We start from the raw sequence: 19,261 nt of genomic DNA, 5'->3' as shown, positions 1-19,261 counted from the left end.
GTGCCTACACGTAAGGGAATCCCTGGACGCCCTACAGGCTCCTCCCCTTTCTCTCCGCCCTCCACAGCTCCTTTCTCCAAGGAAGCGCTAGGCTAGGGCCCAGCAGGTGTGGGGTTAAGGGAGCCTGGTCGGGGCCCCAGGAGCAGCAGCAACAGCAGCAGCAGCGGCAACTGCACCAGCAGCGGCAGTGGCAGGCCTGGCCTCGAGCCAGCTGGCCGGGAGCCCCAGGAGGGAGAGAGGGCGGAGGAAGGGGAGGAAGAGGGGAAAGAGGAGGAGAAGAGCAGTCAGCAGGCCCGAGGAGGCAGGACTTCCTGGTGTGGGGGTTGTCAACAGCCCAGAAAGAGAGAGACAGAACAGAGAGTTGCTGAGCAGCGGAGAGACCCAGCGGTGCCACGAGGGAGGAGACTTGGGAGACCCACTCGCCCCGACCACCGAGGCGGCTCCACCTGGAGGATCGGGGGGCTAAGCCTCCGCCTCCCGCATCGGCCCAGAGACACTTGGGGTTTCAAAGGCCGCGCCTGGGCTCCACCAAGGAGGCGGGAGTTCCTTCTTTTCCGGAGCGCAAACTTTCCACGGAGAGATGCCTTGTGGGGTAAGGTGCGGCCCCCGAAGAGGACTGGACAGCCTCTGATAGCCGCCTGCGCCTCCCGCTCCGCTGGGGCCAGGAGGCCCCAGAGAAAGGACAGCCCGACATCTTAGGTGTCCGAGACCCCCGGCTTGGTGGCTGAGGCCGAGAGGTAGGGATCTAGGTTGGGCGGGGCTCTGGGGCGGCGGGCAGGGCCTGCCCTAGGGATGGGGGATCTGGGGTTCTGGGGCCTTGAGGACCCGCAGACGCGTCGGGGCAGCCGGGCTAGGCCGAGGAGGGGCATCACCCCTGTTCACCCAGGCCCTGGAGCCCTTGCTTTTGGGATGACTCGGGTCCCGTGAGTTTGAATCCCAGGCGAGAAATGCCCAACTTTAGGTCTGGGCTGCCTCTTCCTGCTCTGTGCGCTGGCTCTGACCGAACCCTCCGCTCTGGTCTCTGTCCTCTCTGCCTGTCTCTTTGTCTCTGGGTCTCTGGCGGTTTCCCCTTCCTCCCCCATTCTGTTCCCCAGAGAGGAAGCCTCGGAGGTGGCCTGCCCACTGCTTTCTCACACACACACACACACACTCACACACACACACACTCTCTCTCTCTCTCTCTCTCTCTCTCTTTTTCCAGTTTGCAAACTCAGCTCTGGAGTTCGGCAGCTACAGCAGCAGGAAAAACCTGCCCCTGCCCCCACCTCTCGCCGCCTCCCCTACCCTGTTCTCCCTTCACCAACCAGACACCCCCAGTTCCTGCAAGGCACTCCCACCATGTCGGACTCAGATGTCCCCAGGGGCCCTGACGTCCCCGCCATGTGGCCCCCCTGTTCCAGGGGCGCCTGAGCCCCTTCGAAGAGCCACCACCGCCTCGCCCCCGCCCACCTTGGTCCAGTCCTGAGCCCCAGGGACCATGAGTGGGGGCAAGAAGAAGAGTAGTTTCCAAATCACCAGCGTCACCACGGACTACGAGGGCCCCGGGAGCCCAGGGGGTCCAGATACCCCTGCCCTGCCAGCTCCCACTGGGCCCCCGCCCCGCCTGCCCAATGGGGAGCCCAACCCCGAGCCAGGAGGCAAGGGCACCCCCCGGAACGGCTCCCCGCCGCCTGGGGCCCCTGCCTCCCGTTTCCGGGTGGTGAAGCTGCCCCAGGGCCTGGGAGAGCCTTATCGCCGTGGCCGTTGGACGTGTGTGGATGTTTACGAGAGAGACCTGGAGCCCCCTAGCTTCGGCCGGCTCCTGGAGGGGATTCGAGGGGCCTCGGGGGGCGCTGGGGGCAGATCTTTGGATTCCAGGTTGGAGCTGGCCAGCTTGGGCCTGGGTGCCCCTACTCCACAGCCAGGCCTGTCTCAGGGTCCCACCTCCTGGCTCCGCCCGCCTCCCACCTCCCCTGGACCTCAGGCCCGCTCCTTCACTGCGGGACTGGGCCAACTGGCAGTGCCTGGCAAGGCCAAGGTGGAGACACCCCCTCTGTCGGCCTCCCCACCCCAGCAGCGCCCCCCAGAGCCCAGGGCCGGGGATAGCTCCGGCACATCCAGGGCTACCACGCCCCTGCCCTCATTGAGGGTAGAAGTGGAGGCTGGGGGCCCAGCAGCTGGGATCCCTCCACTGTCCCGAACTAAGGATGGTGCCCTGCGGCTGAGGACGGAGTTGGTTGCTCCAGAGGAGATGGGGCAGGTAAGAACTGGGTTCCAGGGTGTGGGGAGACACCTGAGGGGTGGTGCTTGCCCATCTTGGCCTTGGAGTCCACCTCCATACTGACCTCTCCCCACTCCATCACCTGTCAGATCTGATAGTCCCTCTTTTTCCTTCCTGCCATCTCACTTGGAATTCCATCTCACCTGCCATTCCTACTCCTCACACAGCCTTTGTTTTCTTTCTCAGGGTCCTTCCTCCCCACATTCTGCACCTTCTTTCTTTCTCTTCGGCCTTTCATTTGTTGCCTTTGGCCCAAGTCTCCATCTCCATGTACCATAGCTTAGTCCTGTCTCTCCATTACTGAGATGTACTCTCCTCACTGTGGCCTTTACCTTCTGTCTTGGTCTCACCCTTCAGGCATTGAGGGTGGAGGCCCTAGGCAGGGCTGGTGTTTGGGCCCCTGGGAGAGGAGCTACCAGGGTTTGGAGGGAGGAGCAAAAAGTAGGCATTCTGCTGTCTCCTTTGCAGCCCTGTCCCCAAGGTGGGAGTCTTCTTTCTTCCCACTAGCCACCCATCCCAGCCCCTCTCTAGCTTTGTCCCAAGCCAAATTTCTCTGAGACACTGAGGAATTAGGTGGTGGGGGAATCCCATTACAAGGATGGGGATTTGTTGGTTTGTCCTTTCCACCCCCAATTGTCTGTCTCAGTTCCTTGCTTCTGGGCCTGTCTGGGCCTCTCCAAGATTGATAACTGGGGCTGGCCACCACGGAGTGAGAGAGAGGCGGGAAGCAGTAGAGAAAGAGTTAAATCCTTTGCTCTTTCTGCTTCCTGTCTCCAAAAGAGGAACAAGTCTGGGCTGGGGGGCAGGATGCCTGGGTCTCTGGGGCAAGGGGTGGGCAGCCAGGGATGTGGGAGTTGAATATGTCTGTCCTGGAGGAGAAAATAACACCTTGGGTTGCAGGAGGAAAGGCAGGGAGTGTGAGGATGGGAACTTTTCCCCTTCCTGGCCTTGGGCACAAACCACAGTATAAAAATAACCTAAGACTGAATGTCTGGGCCCTGTCAGGACCAGTCTGGACCAGCTCCCCCCACCCCCCTCCTGGCCTTCAGCTCACATCTCTCATGCTACCCCCGCCCCCCTACTTTTCTTGAGCTCTTTCATTCAGTTCCTACCCCGGGGGAGAAGATGCTGTTTCCTTTATTGGTCCCTTTCCCTGAACTCTTCCAAAGCAAGCCCTCTCTACCTGCAGCCTCTGATCTCTCTATCCTGAAGCCCTGCCTGAGCTTCCCTTGGGCTCCACAGACCCTGCCCCTCTCCCTTCATGCCTCCAGCCCCCTTTCCTTCTCTCACGTCCTGATCTTTCCTGTGTGCATGTGTTTGTGCTGCTGCTTCCTTGCCCCAAAATCAATCTTCCTTCTACACTCCCCCATGCCTCTTCTCCCTCAGTTGCCTCTAACAGGGGCCAGGAGGAAGGCCAAGGGCCTCACCTGAGCCCCCTTCCTCTGTTCTGTCCCTCTAACCACCCTGGACTCTCTGTTCTTGGCTTTTCCGAGAAGCTTGGGCCTCCTGGGGCCTCACAGAGGCGTCTTGTTCCTGTGGCCCCCGCCCTTTTGCAGCCACCCCCAGCGCCTGTTGGGCTGTGTGGGTCCACGCCCAGTCTCCGCCTTCCCCCATCTCCACAACCTCTCCCCCCACCCCACCCCAGGGCCAGAGAGCAGGAGCAGAACTTCACCTGAGTCCCGAGAAGTTTGAGAGGAGAGACTTGAATGGGTATAGTGGGGGTGGGGGATTGGGGAGTGGAGGACCAGTTTCTGAGGATTCATTCATTCTACAAATAGCTGTTGAACAAACTAAGCTCTGCCCTCTGGACCTTACCTTCTAGCAGCAAAGAGGCAAAAATACTTTAATTTCAGATAATGTTAGGTGCTAAAAAAAAAAAAATAGAGCAGTTCAGTGGAATTTACTAGTTGAATGATGGGGAAATGCCTCTCTGAGGAAGTGACATTTAAATCGCCTTAAGAAGTCAGGTAACTGAAGGCAGACAGAAGATAGGCTGAGGAGAAGGAGGGACAGAATAACCAGCCTCTGATTAGGGGTTCTGGCTCAGCTGGTGGAAGCGTGCTGGCGTGCAGACCAGAGCCCCTTTCTGATACCTGTGAGCCACTTTTTGGAAACCACTCAACCAGCTGTCAGGGTGTGCACTATTTCCTTGCCTCTAATACCTGCCCAATGCTTTCCCTAGACCTGTGGGGGCAGGACTTCTGGGTCCTTGGAAGAGAGTGGGGGAATGGAGAGGGAGGAAGTCTACTAGGCAAGTTGTAAGGTGGTTGGTTCCTTTCTCTTACTCAATGTGACAGTTCCTACCTCTCTGCCTCCAGGTGCCCCCACTCGACTCTCGCCCCAGCTCCCCGGCCCTCTACTTCTTCCCCGATGCCAGTCTGGTTCACAAGTCTCCAGACCCCTTTGGAGCAGCAGCAGCCCAGAGCCTCAGCCTGGCCCGCTCCATGCTGGCCATCAGTGGCCATCTGGACAGCGATGATGATAGGTAGGTGAGCTCCGGCTCTCCACCCAGCATCTGGGATAACCATGTGAAACTGCCTGGTTGGTGTCCTTCCCCTAAGTTGAACTTGGAGATTACCTCTTAAACAGAGAATCCTGGCCTGGGCATAACGCACTGGGTATAGCTGATTTGGGACCCACTCCCTCTCTGTGGAGAGAGCTGGGTGGGACTCCCTGGCTTAGGATTGTCAGATCATAGTACTTTTTTAGAGTTTGAAGGGAGTCATTGTTGTCAAATTCCAGAGCTCTTGTAGATTTAGGGATCATCTGGCCAACCCGAAGAACTTAACTAGCAGGAGAAAAGAATAGGGAGTTAGTCTCCTCCCAGTTCCCGTCTCCCTCTCCCTGCAGAGGGGAATGCGACTCCTGTTTTTAGCGGTAACATCCTTATAGTCTGTGTGGACTATTTTAGGATCCTAGGATCTCTAGTACCAAGAAAGCATGTCCCTAAGGTCCTGTTCTCTGTGCTTGGAATACCATGGGGGCTGAGTCCTCCCTGTGGCCAAGCCAAAGCCATGGAGAGGATGGCTGTGGGGCACAGGGAAGGCACCAGAGAGCAGATCTGCGGGGGTTTGCCCTTCAGGAGAGAATGTCCTGTTCAGTTTGGTGGCACGATGGGCAGAACTTCCTGTTTCCATGGCCAGGTTTCAACATAGGAACGTAAGCAAACTGAAAAGGGAGGAACGAAATTGCGAGTCAGATAGCCAGGCTGCTTGCTCCTTTCTGGCCGCGGACTGATAGGAACCCAGGAGAAGGGCTAGGGAGTTGCAACTTTAATTTTGAAGGGAGGAGTGGGACTTCCTGTTTGAGGCCTTGGGGGAGGGACTTCCGGTTTGGAAGGAAACAAGGGGCGGGGCTTAGCAATGAGTGAGTGGGTGGTGGGGGTACTTATTCCCGAGTTGAGTGTCCTTTCTCCTTCCCCTCAACACAATCAGGAAGTGAGTACCATGAAAGAAAGGGACGTGAGGCTTTGGGGAGAGCTGGGAGCCAGAAAGGGAAGAGAAGGGATGGCTGGAAACTGGTGGATGGAATGGAGGGCGAGGGGCCTGGCTGGGGCTGAGGAGAACGAAGGACAAATCGGGTATGGGCAGGGCCGCTCCTGGCTCCTGGCTCCTGGGTCTGGGTCTCAGGAATCTGTGAGGTGTGAGGTCGTCCAGGGCCAGGAGAGTCACCTGCCGCCATCGCCGCTATTCTCAGCTCTTCCCTCCCTCTCCCCCTCCCACTTGGGAGGTTCCCTGGCATGAGGGCTCCCTGTCCCTCCTCCACCCCTGTTGATTTCAGAGCCCAGCCTCCTGCTTTCTCTTAGAGAGTTCTGCCTCTATAAGCCTCCTCAGCTCTATTCTTTTGGCGTGTCCCCTCCCTCCCTCTCTCTGCCCCATCCCCTCCACACACCCCAGTCTGACCGGTCCAGCTCCTAGCCTCCACTTTACCCTACTCCACTGCAAGCCTCTGGGGCTCTGGCCCACCCTGCTGGGCCAGCGGGTTTGGGTTGGGCCACCCCTTTGGCCCCCTGGAATGGGGGCCCCCACATCACCTCTCTGGTGTACCCAGAGCTGGCAGGAGAACAGTCTGATTGGCATGGGGTCTCCCTTTTGAGAGGGAAAGTGGGCTGGGGTGTTAAGTGCCTGCATCCTAGGTGGGGAGTTGAGGATGCCTGACCAAGCCCAGAATCTGGGGTTGGGAGAACAGAGGGTACCTGGTGAATTCAGATTGCTCACGTGCCCCTGGGTTACAAGGACCTTTTGAGTCCTCAACAGGGCCTGGCAGTTGGGAGGTACTTGAATAAGTGGCTAGATGGATGGCTGGATGGGTGGGTGGTCAGCATGAAGGATCCAGACATAAGGAATGAATTCCAGAAACTCAGGAAAGAAAAAGTACATTTATGTCCAGTGCCTTCTTTGGGTCAGGTGCTACATCTTATGTCACATAATCTCAAAAGCAACCCCATGATACCCAATTTCTAGATGGAGAAACTGAGACTCAGAGGAGGAGGGTTTTAGAAACTTGCCCAAGGTCTCCCAGCTAGTTAGTGGCAGGCCTGCAATCACAGCCTGGGTCTGACCCCAACACCATATTCTCTCCACTCTCCTACTGGATGCCTAGTCCCAAGAGAAGAGGAGGAGGCAACCATCTCTAGGATGCCCTTTCTTTCCAGGACAGAGGCAGGGACAGCTCTCCCAAGCTGGGCAAGGAGCCATCCTCCCCCACTCCTGGCCTGGCCCAACCCCAAAGACACCACAGATCCGGGAGGGAGTATAGACAGGGCAGCCAGATGCCACTTTGTTGGCCTCAGACCCAGCCCCTGGGGGCTCCTCAGAACACAGCGAGGGAGCAGGTCCGGCCCTTGTCCCCAGGATCAGAACCTCACCTCTCCCAAATGTCCTGCTTTATCAGATCCTTATTTTGAGGCTGTTTCATTTGACCTTCAAAAAAGGAAAACCAACTCTAGGGCTGTCCTTGGCCCAGGACCCAAGTGTCCTGCAGAACCAGAGTCCCCAGTTGTGCATGTCATGCCCTGTACAACTTCAGGAGGCGCCACTCACATTTGAAGTCACCGCCGACACTTGAAGTCATGACAGTTTTCCGGAAGATGGCAATAAGTGTCTTGAAGAAGGGGATATTTTGTTCTAATTCGCATAACGTTGCCTTTTGGGCTTATGGTGAGAGCTGAGCTCACCCAGCCAACCCTAAGCTTCCGGCTCCTGACCCTGCCTAGGAATTCCAGCACAGTGCAGCTGGCCCTCACTCGGGGTTCTCAAAGGGAGGACTTGGGTTACCAGCCAGAGTCTTGGTCCCTTGAAGTGTTAATATTAGGATGTGACAGTGGAAAGTGCTGTCAAAAACTCTCCAGCACTAGACAAACAGGAGATAGTCATCTATCAGCCAACAAATGTTTATTATGGTAGTATTCCTTTATTTCTGGCAAGAATGAACAACTTACTTGGCATCTTTACCCAAGTGTCTGCCAAGCAAGGCTAGGGTTGCTGTTCCTGTGAATCTGCCCCTCATTGGCCTTGTGTGTTTATGTGTACTGGGGGCGAGGGGCGGGGGGTTCTGTGGTGGCCTCGTCTCCACCCATGTCTCACAGATTGAAATAGCTTGAAAACGGCTTTGATTCTCCAGCTGGCTAGGCTGCCCTCCACTCTTAAACTTGTCCTCTCCCCACCCCAACTCCTGGAGTCCCAGGTGTCCTTCCCCTACCCCACCCTGTCCTGCTTTCTCAGGCCTGTTCACCCCTTTGGTTACCCACCTGTCAGCGCCTTCTGCACCCAGAGCTTGGATGGGAAATGGAAAATTCCCAGCTCCCTCGTGCTCCCTTCCTGGCTGCAGGGCCTCATCCAAGGGTCACCTTGAATTGAGTACTAATCCTCCCCGCCCCCCCCCCCAAGCAAGTTGGAACTGACAACCAGGAGAGAGGGCTTGACGAGAGCACAAGGGTGCAGGATGCAGCATGTTGGGGCCACCTACTCTAAGGGGTGAAGCTGGGAGCTGAAGGGCAGGACTGGTGATTCTGCAGCACGGGGCACCGGTGGAGGGCTGGCCCTGGGGCTGAGGTGTAAGCTGGCCAGGGGTGAGTTGGGAGCCATGGGATGAGGCGGGACCCTCGGGCCTGAGGGGTGGGGAGACGGAGCCTTGGAGGCTATAGGGCAGGGCGCAAAGTCTGGTGCAGGCCCTGGGCCTCTGAGAGACTGGCTTGAGGGAGAGTTGGGTTCTGGGACCCAGAGCCTGGCCCTGGGACTGTTGTGCCAGGCCTGAGTCGACCTCTCGTGGCCACTTAACAAACTGCAGCCAGGCCTGTTCTCCCCTCCTGTCATCTGCTTCCAGGGGTCTTCAGAGCCCCTGCTCCTATTCCCGGTGTCCCACCTTCCCACTCTCCTCACCTTCCCACCTCTCCTCAAGCCCTTACTCCCTTCAAGACCTTAGACCCCAGACCCAGGACCATAGGCTATACTTGTCTTTCAGGACTCTGGGCTCTGTTCTGTTGCCATGGTAACCATTCCTCCTGGCCCTCACCATGGGAGGACGGGGACCCTGTGGCTAGGTACCAGGGGTGACCCATGATGTGAGCTTTGTGTTTGGGAGGGTGCTCACAGCCCAAGGAAGACCACAAGCGTATCAGAAATACTCCATATCCCAGCTGAGAGGAACAGAGGTCTTGAGGGAGGCCAGCATTAGTCCAAAGGGAGCAGGATGGGGTCAGAGGCAGGGAGACGCCTCTCAGGGCCAGGCTCTCCCTCACCCCTCACACCCCTCCCTGACCCAGGCCTCTGGTCCCCAGTCCCTCCTCCCACCCGGCCCACCAGCTGACTTCCCTCAGCCGGCCCCCTCCCCTCTGCTCTGGGACTGGTGCCAGGGTGAGAAGGGGACACTGGCACTGACCGAGTCTGGGAATTCCCGCCCACCATGGAACCAGTGGGAGGGGGTCCCCGTGTCCCTGAGGAGCCAATAGAAGCCAGACTTAGCCCTGGGGGGCGGTGTATATCTTTCAGACCAGCACCCCCTGGGCACTGTCTTCTCTCTGCCTGCCTGGCACCAACCAGACCCCGTTCTGCCCGGGGGGCTCTGAGCCCCCCAGGCAGTTCTCTGCTACAGCCCTCTCCCTTTGGGGGTCGGGGTTCTGGGGACCCTTGCCCCTTGGGGATGGCCCAGCCAGGAGTCTCTGTTAAGTCCCTGGTATCGTCATTTGAGACCCGAGTGGTGGGGATGGCTCCAGGGCCTCCACGGAAAAGGGGCTGTGTCTCCTCTCCTTGCTCTCCTCGGGGAGCATCCCCCATCCGAGGGGCATCTGGACCCCCACCCCACCGGGGCCTGGGGGGCCCTGGGCAGCGGCCCTCACCCCGCCGGGGGATGGACAAAACTCTCCTCTCCCTGATTCTCTACTGTCACAGGTACAGGCTGGGGTGTGGGCAGGAGGCTGCAGGGAAGGGGCTTGTGGAGGAGGCCAGAGCCTGCTCTGAGAAGCACCTGGAAGGCAGCTGGCTGGGGTGTCCAGAGACCTGGCTTGGCACCTGCTCCTCCTCCTCACCTCTCATCTCCCTGTGTCTCTCCAGTGGCTCCGGAAGCCTGGTTGGCATTGACAACAAGATCGAACAAGCCATGGTAAGAAAAGCCATCTTGGTCCCAGGAGGTCCCAGCTCATGTGCTGATGCCCCAGGCCCTGCCTCCATTAGCTGTCCCGCTGCTCCACCCTTGCTGTCCTCATTATTAGGGAACACTGACTTCCAGCTCTGCCACCCGCTCCCACCTGGGTTCCCTTGGGTCTTCCATCCCCTCCAGTCTCTACCTGAACCCTTCCTTTGCTTCCCTTGGTCTCTGGCCAGGCTCCTGGCCCCCATCTGTCTTTGAGCCCTGACCTTGCCCCTGTCTGGCCTTATTCGCCACCCTCCTCCCACCCCTCCCCTGCTTTGCTTCTTCCCCAGTGGTCCCTTATTGTCTGGGAGCTGGGGGGAAACTCTCACACCCAGTCCCTCAAGGCACTGGGTAGGGGATGAGGCTGGGGCGGCCTGGGACTCCTGATGCTTTGCCTGTCCCTGGGCCCCCAGGACTTGGTGAAGTCCCACCTCATGTTTGCGGTCCGGGAGGAGGTGGAGGTGCTGAAGGAGCAGATCCGGGACCTGGCAGAGCGGAATGCCGCACTGGAGCAGGAGAACGGACTGCTGCGTGCCCTCGCCAGCCCCGAGCAGCTAGCCCAGCTGCCCTCCTCGGGGGTTCCAAGGCTTGGGCCCCCCGCACCCAGCGGACCCTCCGTTTGAGCCTCCCCTCACAATGTGCCTTTGGGGGCTGCCACAGATGCCAGGCCTTGTGCCAGCCACCTGCCCCCTCTTCCTATGCAGCTTTAATCCCCCCTGACTCCCCGGGATGGGAATTGAAGGCTCCGAATTGGCCTGTTTCCCCATCCTTCCTCCATCTCCCCTTAGTGCCCAGGGACTGGGCTGGCGTATCCCCAGGCCTTGACGGAGGAGGAAGGGCTTCAGGATGGGGTGTTAGATGGAGCCCCCTCCTCCCTCTCTAGGTGTCAGTGTTCTGGGACCCCCAGCAATAGGTGGCTTGGGGGAGTTGGAGGCTTCTTGGCAGACACCCATCCCCATCTTCTTCCCTCAAAGTGCCCCCTCTTCTCTGCCCAGGGGAGGGAGTATGGACAGTATCTGGAAGTTTTGGGATTCAGGTTGTTATTAAAATAATAATTATAATTAAAAAATCCGAAGAAACTTGAATCTGGAAGTTGGCATCTTGTTGCATGTGTCTAGACCAGGGGCCTGCACTGGCAGTTTCTACTTGTGGGAGAAAGACCGAGGCTGTGGGCTGCCCTGGAGACCTTGCCCAAACTTGGGAGGTTTAATGTGGCTTAGACATGAGTGGTCAAAAGAGATGAGGGAAGAGGGAGCCAGTGGCCTGCAGGGTCCTGGGAAGGGGCAGGCAAGGCGAGGCAGAGGGAGCAGACGGGGAGGGGGAGCATCCACCCACGTGCTAGGGGGGAAACAGGGAAACAATGAGGCCTTTGGTGATTGTGCAGGATCCACCCCCAGCTTCCCAGCGTGTCCCCTCTGCGGGCTGGATCCGGGTGGCTGCTTGGAGGCGGGGCAGGGGGCCCTGAATGGGCCTCTTGTCTCAGCGTTGGGTGTGGGCCAGGCTCCCCGGGCACACAGTGCCCTCGCCAGGTCTGGCCGGCAGCCTCCGTGGCTTCCACCCCCAGCTGGCTGAGGACCTGGCCCTGTGGGTGAGCAGGCCCCTCCCTAACAGCCTGGGCTCGGCTCCTGTCCCAGGCAGAAGATCAGGTAGGGAAAAGGACCCCATCTAGTGGGGAAGAAGGGAAAACAGCAGCCTCGGCCTCAAGAGGACTCTGACCCCAGACTAGAGGGAACCAGTGCAGAGCTGGATACTGGAGGCCAACCCAGGGTGGACTCCATCCTTATAGCTCCCTAGATTTATGACCTTGGGAAAGTTCTTTGGTTTTTCTGAATCTCAGCTTCCTCATGGGTAAAATGGCACTGACAAAGATACCTACCTGAAGGCTGCTATGAGAATTACAGGACATCATACACAGGAAATGTCCAGTGAGTACCAGGCGCTCCATAAATGTTAGTTCCCCTTCCCTGGATCTGGGGGAAAGAGGGCTGAGTGTGCCAGGATTGCCTCGGGGGTCCTGGAAGGGCTTCGGGGGTTGGGGTCAAGGCCAGCCAGGCTCTCACAATGGGCTAGAACTCTCCCTCCGCTTGGGTTCTCATCCACTTTGACTCCTCTCCCTGTCCCAGGGAGGGGAGGAAAGGCCTAGGATGAGTTGTCAGGGTGAGCTTTCCCACTGGAGTCTCTATTTCTTTCTTCACTGCTGTGCTTGAAGTTCCTGAGAGACCCCTTAGGCGGTGGCCACTGGCCTGCAGCCTGTTCTATCGCCCTCTCCCCCCTCCACTGTACCAAATGCTGGTTCTGCCTCCTACTTGGGGCTCGTGTATTGGGAGAAATGACTATAGTCATGAGGTTCTTCCAATGGATGTGGCGAAAGATTACTTACTGGGTGAGTTTCAGAGACGGTCCCTTGCTCATGCCATGCTGGGGTGGGAGATGCTGGCCGGGGACCTCTAGGTCACAGAAATACGCCTCCTACCTGGGCTCCCACCCCTCCTAGCATCCTGTGGCCAAACGAGACAGGGAAGCGGGTATGTGAGGGGTAGAACAGCCAGGGAGGAGGCTGGGACACACACTGTCCCATCCCCTCTGTGCCTTCCCTTCTTCTGAATTTGTCTCCGCTCTGGCCCTCTCTCCTATCCTTCTTCTCCCTGTCTTGGTTCTTAGGTTTTATTCTGGAAACACAAAACTAAGTCAACTGTCTTGGAATACCCTGACTCCAAGAAAAGTGCATTGAAGGTAGAGAAGGCTCCCAGCATGGTTGAAACTTTCAAATTGGTTGAGCCCCCCAAAGAGGCTAAGGCCTCCAAAATGGAAGTGTCCCCCAAAGCGGCTGATCCCTGCATGTTGGCCAAGACAACAGACGGGGCTAAGGTGGAGCTGGGCCATAGGGGCCGGTCCCTGCTGCAGCTGCCCGGGACGGCCGTCAAGTCTGTCTCCATGCTCATGGTCTCGGCTCTGCAGTCCGGCTGGCAAATGTGCAGCTGGAAGGTCAGTACCATATCCCCCTTGTCCCCAACAGCCCTCCCACACTTGCCATCCCCAATGACTCATTCCTCCCACCATTTACTTGTTCAAAATTTATTTTCTGTGCCTCTATTAAGTACTAGGCACTGAGGCAGGCTCTGAGGATACATGGCGAACAAGATTTATCCAAACTAAGGGGCCTATAGACAAGATTATAGGCATTGTTGGGTCAGTATCTTAGGGGTGTGACCTAGGAGGCACAGGGGTCTGTGGGAGCCCAGGAGAGAGGCACCTCGTCCGGGCCTGGGAATTCAAGGAAGGCCTTCCTAACAAAAGGGGTGAAGCAGAGACCTAAAGGATTTAGCTTGGCTTGAGGCAGGGTGGGGGTTGTTTAGGGAAAGGTGGAGGGAGTGGAAGATTCCGTTCCATGAAGAAAGAATAATGTGTGAAGGGCTGGCCCAAGGTGTATGGGTCAGAGTAAAGCGACCCTGGAGCTGAGGGCCAGCTAGTACAAGGCAGGGTGGGTGGCCAGTTGTAGGGTTTGAATTTGACCCTAAGAGCGATAGGAACCCTTGCAGACATTTGAGTGGAGGAGTGACACAATCAGATTTTGATTTAGAGAACTCACCTGCACTCCTACATTGCTGGTGGGCACATAAAATGGTATGGCCCCTCTGGAAAACAGTTTGGTAGTTTCTTATAACACTAAACATGCAATTATCATATGACGCAGCAGTTATACTCTTGGGCGTTTATCCTAATGAATGAACGAAATTTTATGTTCACACAAAAATCTGTACGTGAATATTTATAGCGGCTTTATTTGTAATAGCCAAAAGAAACCCAAATGTCCTGCAATGGGTGAATGGTCAAACGGTGATATATCTGTATCATGGAATACTTCTCAGCCATAAAAAGTAACAAACTATGGATTCATCAACTTAGATGAATCCCAAGGGAATTATGCTGAGTGAATATTACCAATCCCAAAATGTTACATACTGTGTGATTCCATTTATGTGACGTACCATGCTTAAAATGCCAAAATTATAGAAATGGAGAACTGAGTAGTGGTTTAGTGGTTGCCAGGAACTGCAGAGGTGGGGAGGGGGAGGTGGGTTTGCTATAAAAGGACAACATGAGGAATCCTTGTGTGATGGACAGCTCCTGTATCTTTACATGGTAATTGGATACATGAGCCTATGTATCCAATACATGAGCCTATACACATATGATATAAAATTGGGTAGAATTAAACACACACACAGAGACAAGTAAAACTGGGGAAGTGTGGATTCAGTGGATTGTGTCGATGTCAATATCCTAACTGATACTGTACTAGATTTTACTATTGAGGGAACTTGGATAAAGGGTATATAAGAACTCCATTATTTCTCACAACTACATGTGAAACTACAATATCTCAAAGTCAAAAACTTAATTTAAAAATGGGAAATGTATAGATCACTACAAAATCAATTTATTTTGTCCTTGAAGTATTATGGCACTAATTAAAAAAAAAAACACAACAGTTCAGCTGGCTGCCCTGTGAAGGAGAGTCAGAAGGGGACAAAAGGAGAGAGGCAGGAAGATTCACTGGAGGTGTTGCAGTCCAGGCTAAGAGGGAAGGATATTCTGGACTGGGGGAGAGGCATCAGGAAGAACAAGTTAATGGATTGGAGTGATGTTTAAGAGGTAGAATTGTTCCTCCAGGTGGTCGATTGGCTGATGGTGAGGGGATCGGGAGAGACAGAAGTCAGAGCAGGCGGCAGCCATTCACTGGGGGTACAGTAATGGAGCAAGGGCAGACTTTAGGTGTTGGGACAAGATGAGCTGAGATGTCGGTAAGACATCTGCAGGGAGATGTCTAAGAGGTCGTGGAATATACAGACCTGGAGGTCAAGGAGAGAGCCCTGGCTGGAGATAGAGGTCCTTCTTCATTTTAACACATTTTCCATGAAATACTGGGGACTCAAAGGTGGGTCAGATGTGGTCCCTGTCTTCCAGGAGCTTTTATTCTGGTGTTGAAAACACGAATCTGCAGAATAAATAGTGATGAAACATGGTATGGTGAGGCAAACACAAGGTTAGAGACAAACACCTAATGCAGCTTGAGAAGGCTTCCTGGAGGAGGCAGTGCCCGAGCTGAGGCCTGATGAAGGAGGTAGAATTAAAAGCCTGGGCTGTTTAACTGCAGGTGGTCCCACCAGCAGTTTCTCCCTAAACCAAGCTGTTTACATATGCACATCTTCTCTCTCTTTCAGTCATCTGTGAGTTCTACCTCAGTTACCTCCCAAATGAGGGCCTGGTCCCCTTTGCAGTCCCCGGAGGCTGAGATGCTACGGGAAGTGTACCTGGTGCTGTGGTCCATTCGGAAACAACTGCGGCAGCTGGCCCGCAGACAAGAGAGGTGCAGAAGGCGCCACATCTGGGCCCACACTTGCCCCCAGCCTGACACAGTTCAGGGCCTGAAACAGGATGCACGGAGTCCTCTCTAGGGTGGAGCCCCACTTTATCAGAAAGCCCCCCACCTCACTCTTAGGTAAGGTTGATAGGAGAGGTTAGGGCAGTGGACCAGGAGTTGTGGGTGAGGATATGTTTTCATACTGTCACCTCACATCAGGAGCCCAGGGCCAGGCCTGGGGTCCCACACACTCCCCTTCATTCTGTTTGTTCAATTTGTAAAAAATCATCAAAATGTTGGGAAATAAATATCAGCTATTTCTGAGTAGGTGTAGAGTGTGTTTGTGGATGGCCAGAGGCCATGAGGGGAACTTGGGTGGGGCAGGGAGGGGCATCTGAGCTGTTGGCCCAAATATGTGTGGGAGTAACCGCTGGGCCTACGGGGGTGTGAGGCACAGTGGATCTGGCTCTGGGTCCACACACACTTCTAGGGACTTAACTGCCTGTAGCAACTCTTCCAGGACAGTAACATAGCAGTACACACGTTTATTGAGGACACGCTGCATGTCCGGTCTTGAGCCTGTGCTCCCTCACAATCCTGCAAGACAGCCTGTTGCAAAGGTTAATGGGACTTGTCCAAGGTCCTACAGAGGCCCTGCTGGAAACTGCCTACCTCCAGCAGCCAGCCCACGGCCCGGTCTCTGGCGCTCTTGGGCTCTGCCACAGCGAGGGCCAGTGGGTCTGAAGACGCATATGGCGACAGCGGCGTGTAAGTCTGTGAGGAAGGCACTCAAGCCCTGCTGGACACGGCCTTGCCGAGAGCTGCCAAAAAACTACACCTCCCAGGGTTCCCGGCAGTGGAGCCGGCCGGGGCCCTGGGGACTGCGGGCAGGACGGGGCGGGGCGGTGGCCGCCGGTCCTGGCCAGTGGACCGTTCGTGCCGCAGCCGAGGAGGGAGAGGTGTCTGCCTGACGCCGCGGGCGGAGATGCCCCGCGGGAGGTTATGGCGATTTGGAGGGAGGTTGGAGAAGGAAGGCAACACGACTGGGAACCGTGGAGCCGCAAGTCCCCTCTCCGTCTTAGCCTGCCCTCTTGCGGGGCCATGTGAAGCCGCAGTGGTGGTTCCCCAAAGAAAAGCAGGGCTATTTCACAAAACAGCAAAATTTGGGGACTTCATGTTCACAGGGCTTGGGGTGGCATGGGGAAGGAGGAAGGGATGGCAGCAGAGGCCGGTGGAGGAGATGGGGAGAGGATGCCTATGGTCGTGCTCCTGGGTCTTGCTCACCCAGTGGTTGTGAGTAGCTGGCCGTGCGCCTGAGCAAAGCTAAGGGGGTAGTGAGGAGCAACTGGAAAGGTCCGCTTCACTGGAAAAGTCAGCACCACCACCACCAGCACCGCCCCCTCAATCCCCCCCATTTCTGGAAGAGTTGGAGCCCACTTGCAGGGAATCCAGGAGGCCTTTTCCCCCAAGAATCTGGAGCAGCACTGGGCTGCGTGGCCCTACAGCTCTGCTACCCTGAGCCTACTAATTGTCCACTGCACTTCCATATTTACAGCTGTAGTGGTATCACCCACCACTTATTAAGAACCTACTGTGACTATTTTTATGTCTCATTCTAAGTAATTCTCACAATAGCTCTATGATGAAGTGTTATTGCTTTTATTTTTTAGAGAAAACTGAGGGACGGTCATGTTTTCATTCATCCAACTAATGAGTCCAGCTCAAACAGAACATGTCACATGTTTGCACACATACCTGTAACATTGCAAGTATTGACCACATGACTGGGGTGGCTTTGATGAGAATTAGTCCTGAGTTTGGCCTGAAGTCAAAGCCTGTTTTCAAAACGTACTGATGATGCAGTGGCTCATTGCTAGGGCTTTCTTTCTTTCTTTTTTTTTTTTATTGGGGAAGGGGAACAGGACTTTTATTGGGGAACAGTGTGTACTTCCAGGACTTTTTTCCATCAAGTTATTGTCCTTTCAATCTTAGTTGTAGAGGGTGCCGTTCAGCTTCAAGTTGTTGTCCTTTCAGTCTTAGTTGTGGAGGGCGCAGCTCAGCTCCAGGTCCAGTTGCCGTTGCTAGTTGCAGGAGGTGCAGCCCACCATCCCTTGCGAGAGCCAAGGATTCAAAATGGCAACCTTGTGGTTGAGAGCCCACTGGCCCATGTGGGAATCGAACTGGCAGCCTTTGGAGTTAGGAGCACGGAGCTCCAACCGCCTGAGCCACCTGGCCGGCCCAGGGACCTAAGATTTTAACAGAGGTTAGGGAAGGGTCTGGTGAAGGCTGGGTCCCTGAAGGTCACTGGTAAATAGCCTTATGAGTAGCCACAGGGCCAGGAACCAATCTGGGCTTGAGGCTGTAGGCTTATGGGAAGGAACATTGCTCTCATTTTCTTTTGGTTTCTTTAGCGTCTTGGGTGTGGGAGGGGGGAAAGAAGAAGGTGAATTTAGCCAGCAGCCAAGGTAGCTGCTGGCACCTCCCACTCCTCTTTTTCTCCCCAGGCATGATGGAGCCTTGTCTGGGCTTGGCCAAGCGGAGGCAGGAAACTTGTGGGAGAGAAAGGGGTGGGAATGGAAGGGGAAGGTCCAAAATCCAGCCCAGAGCCCTCTAGAAAGCCTGTGGTGGAACCTAAGAAGGAACTTTCCATTTGGAAAGAAAGCATGTGGGATCTCCTGAGGTGGAGATTTCGGGAGGAAAATTCTTACCCACCCCAATCCTCTCCTAGTAGAGAGCAATGGGGGACAGGGTGACCCCTGGGGAAATCTGCCTCCTGATGACAGTCTGGAGCAAAAATCCCCTCCAGTCTCCATTGGACTCCAGGCACTTCCCTTCCACTGAAGCCACTTGACTCCGTGAGGCAGAAGAGGTAGGGCTATGGATGGACCCAGCTGGAACCAGAGGTCCTTCTTTATTTTAAAAACTTACCCATCCTATTAGTGAGGAGGGCCCTAGCAATGTGGGGAGCAAAATGAGAGGGCTGGTCCCAGATGCCCTGGATCTCTTACAGTCCTGCCCCTTTCCCTTCCTCCCCCATCATCGTCAGATTTCCTGAAAATGTCTAATCTTTGTCCTGCTTTTCCCCTGGGATTCTCCTACAAACTATTCATCACACAGCAAAACATGTCACTCCCCTGCTTAAACCTTCCAATGGCTTTCCATTGTCCATGAAAAAAATCCAACAGTTCCCTTTGTCTAAAATGCCCTTCTCAAAAATAAATAAATACATAAATAAAATGCTCTTCTCTCAGCTCTTAGCATGGTGAGATCCTTGCCATTCTGGACATATTTGAGTACTCTTTCCCTGACCACATAACCTAGACATCAGGAGACACTCACTGTCTTCTATCTCTCGCCATGCTTTATTTTTTCACAGGACTTAACCGTATCTGAAATTATATTTACTTTCTTACCCATATACTTGGAAGGCAGCAATGAGATGCAGTAGCTAAGAGCATGGGAAGTGGTTTAAGCTAATACTTCCTGCACGGGTAACCTTGGGTACATTGGTTAGCCTCTCTGAGCCTCAGTTCCTCATCTGTACAATGGGGATAGTAGCAGTACCTTCTCACAGGGTTGTCATGAGGATCAGGGAGATGATGCCTGGCACAACACAGACTCAATAAACATTAGCTGCTACTACCCCACGGCCTAAAATAGTACTGAATAGAAAGCAAACCTTTGCCTGGTGTGTGGGACCAACTGTCTTGTGGAGGGAATGCCACTTAGAAAGTGACAAAGAATGCATGTGCAGTGGGTGGCAGGAAGAACACTTGACAGAGAGACCTGGTTGCAATATTATTACCCCTTTGCTGCCACATTTGGGTGAGTCACTTCCCCTTCACTGGTCCTCCAACTCTTCAGATAAAATGCTGGGTTGGACCACTGATTGCTCAGCTCCCTGCCAGCTTCCAGGGGTTCTGGCATGGGTCCTGTGCTCTCTTCATCCACTACATACTTTTCAGGGTTGGGGTCACATGGTGATCCCAACTTCCTTCAGCCCTGCT

General features: G+C 55.3%; 1 protein-coding gene across 3 annotated transcripts; it reads left to right on the top strand.

Moving 5' to 3' along the window:
- Positions 1–55: 55 nt before the first annotated feature.
- Positions 56–15,573, top strand: LOC117024786 (TSC22 domain family protein 4). Of its 3 annotated transcripts, XM_033110330.1 has the most exons (6): positions 56–737; positions 1,202–2,239; positions 4,579–4,745; positions 9,811–9,859; positions 12,551–12,874; positions 15,115–15,573. In XM_033110330.1, exons 2-6 carry the CDS (start codon positions 1,478–1,480, stop codon positions 15,346–15,348), a joined length of 1,536 nt encoding a protein of 511 aa, XP_032966221.1. In that variant the 5' UTR covers positions 56–737; positions 1,202–1,477; the 3' UTR covers positions 15,349–15,573. The 3 variants fall into 3 exon arrangements, with proteins under 3 accessions (XP_032966221.1, XP_032966222.1, XP_032966223.1); XM_033110331.1 differs by lacking the exons at positions 12,551–12,874; positions 15,115–15,573 and adding an exon at positions 10,303–10,974 and having other exon boundaries at positions 67–737; XM_033110332.1 differs by lacking the exons at positions 56–737; positions 1,202–2,239; positions 4,579–4,745; positions 9,811–9,859 and adding an exon at positions 10,521–12,272.
- Positions 15,574–19,261: the final 3,688 nt, after the last annotated feature.

The sequence above is a fragment of the Rhinolophus ferrumequinum genome, chromosome 7 (genome assembly GCF_004115265.2).
Source record: "Rhinolophus ferrumequinum isolate MPI-CBG mRhiFer1 chromosome 7, mRhiFer1_v1.p, whole genome shotgun sequence".
Lineage (NCBI taxonomy): Eukaryota > Metazoa > Chordata > Mammalia > Chiroptera > Rhinolophidae > Rhinolophus > Rhinolophus ferrumequinum.
Note: the sequence above shows the minus strand (reverse complement) of the source record. Positions and strands in the feature narration are given on the sequence as shown.

Bases quoted from the DNA above. Each gene is read 5' to 3' on its own strand.
- LOC117024786 (XM_033110330.1), top strand. From the start codon at position 1,478: ATGAGTGGGGGCAAGAAGAAGAGTAGTTTCCAAATCACCAGCGTCACC. The intron at 4,746-9,810 runs GTAGGTGAGCTC...GTGTCTCTCCAG, and splicing joins CTGGACAGCGATGATGATAG to TGGCTCCGGAAGCCTGGTTG. The intron at 12,875-15,114 runs GTCAGTACCATA...TCTCTCTTTCAG, and splicing joins GGCAAATGTGCAGCTGGAAG to TCATCTGTGAGTTCTACCTC.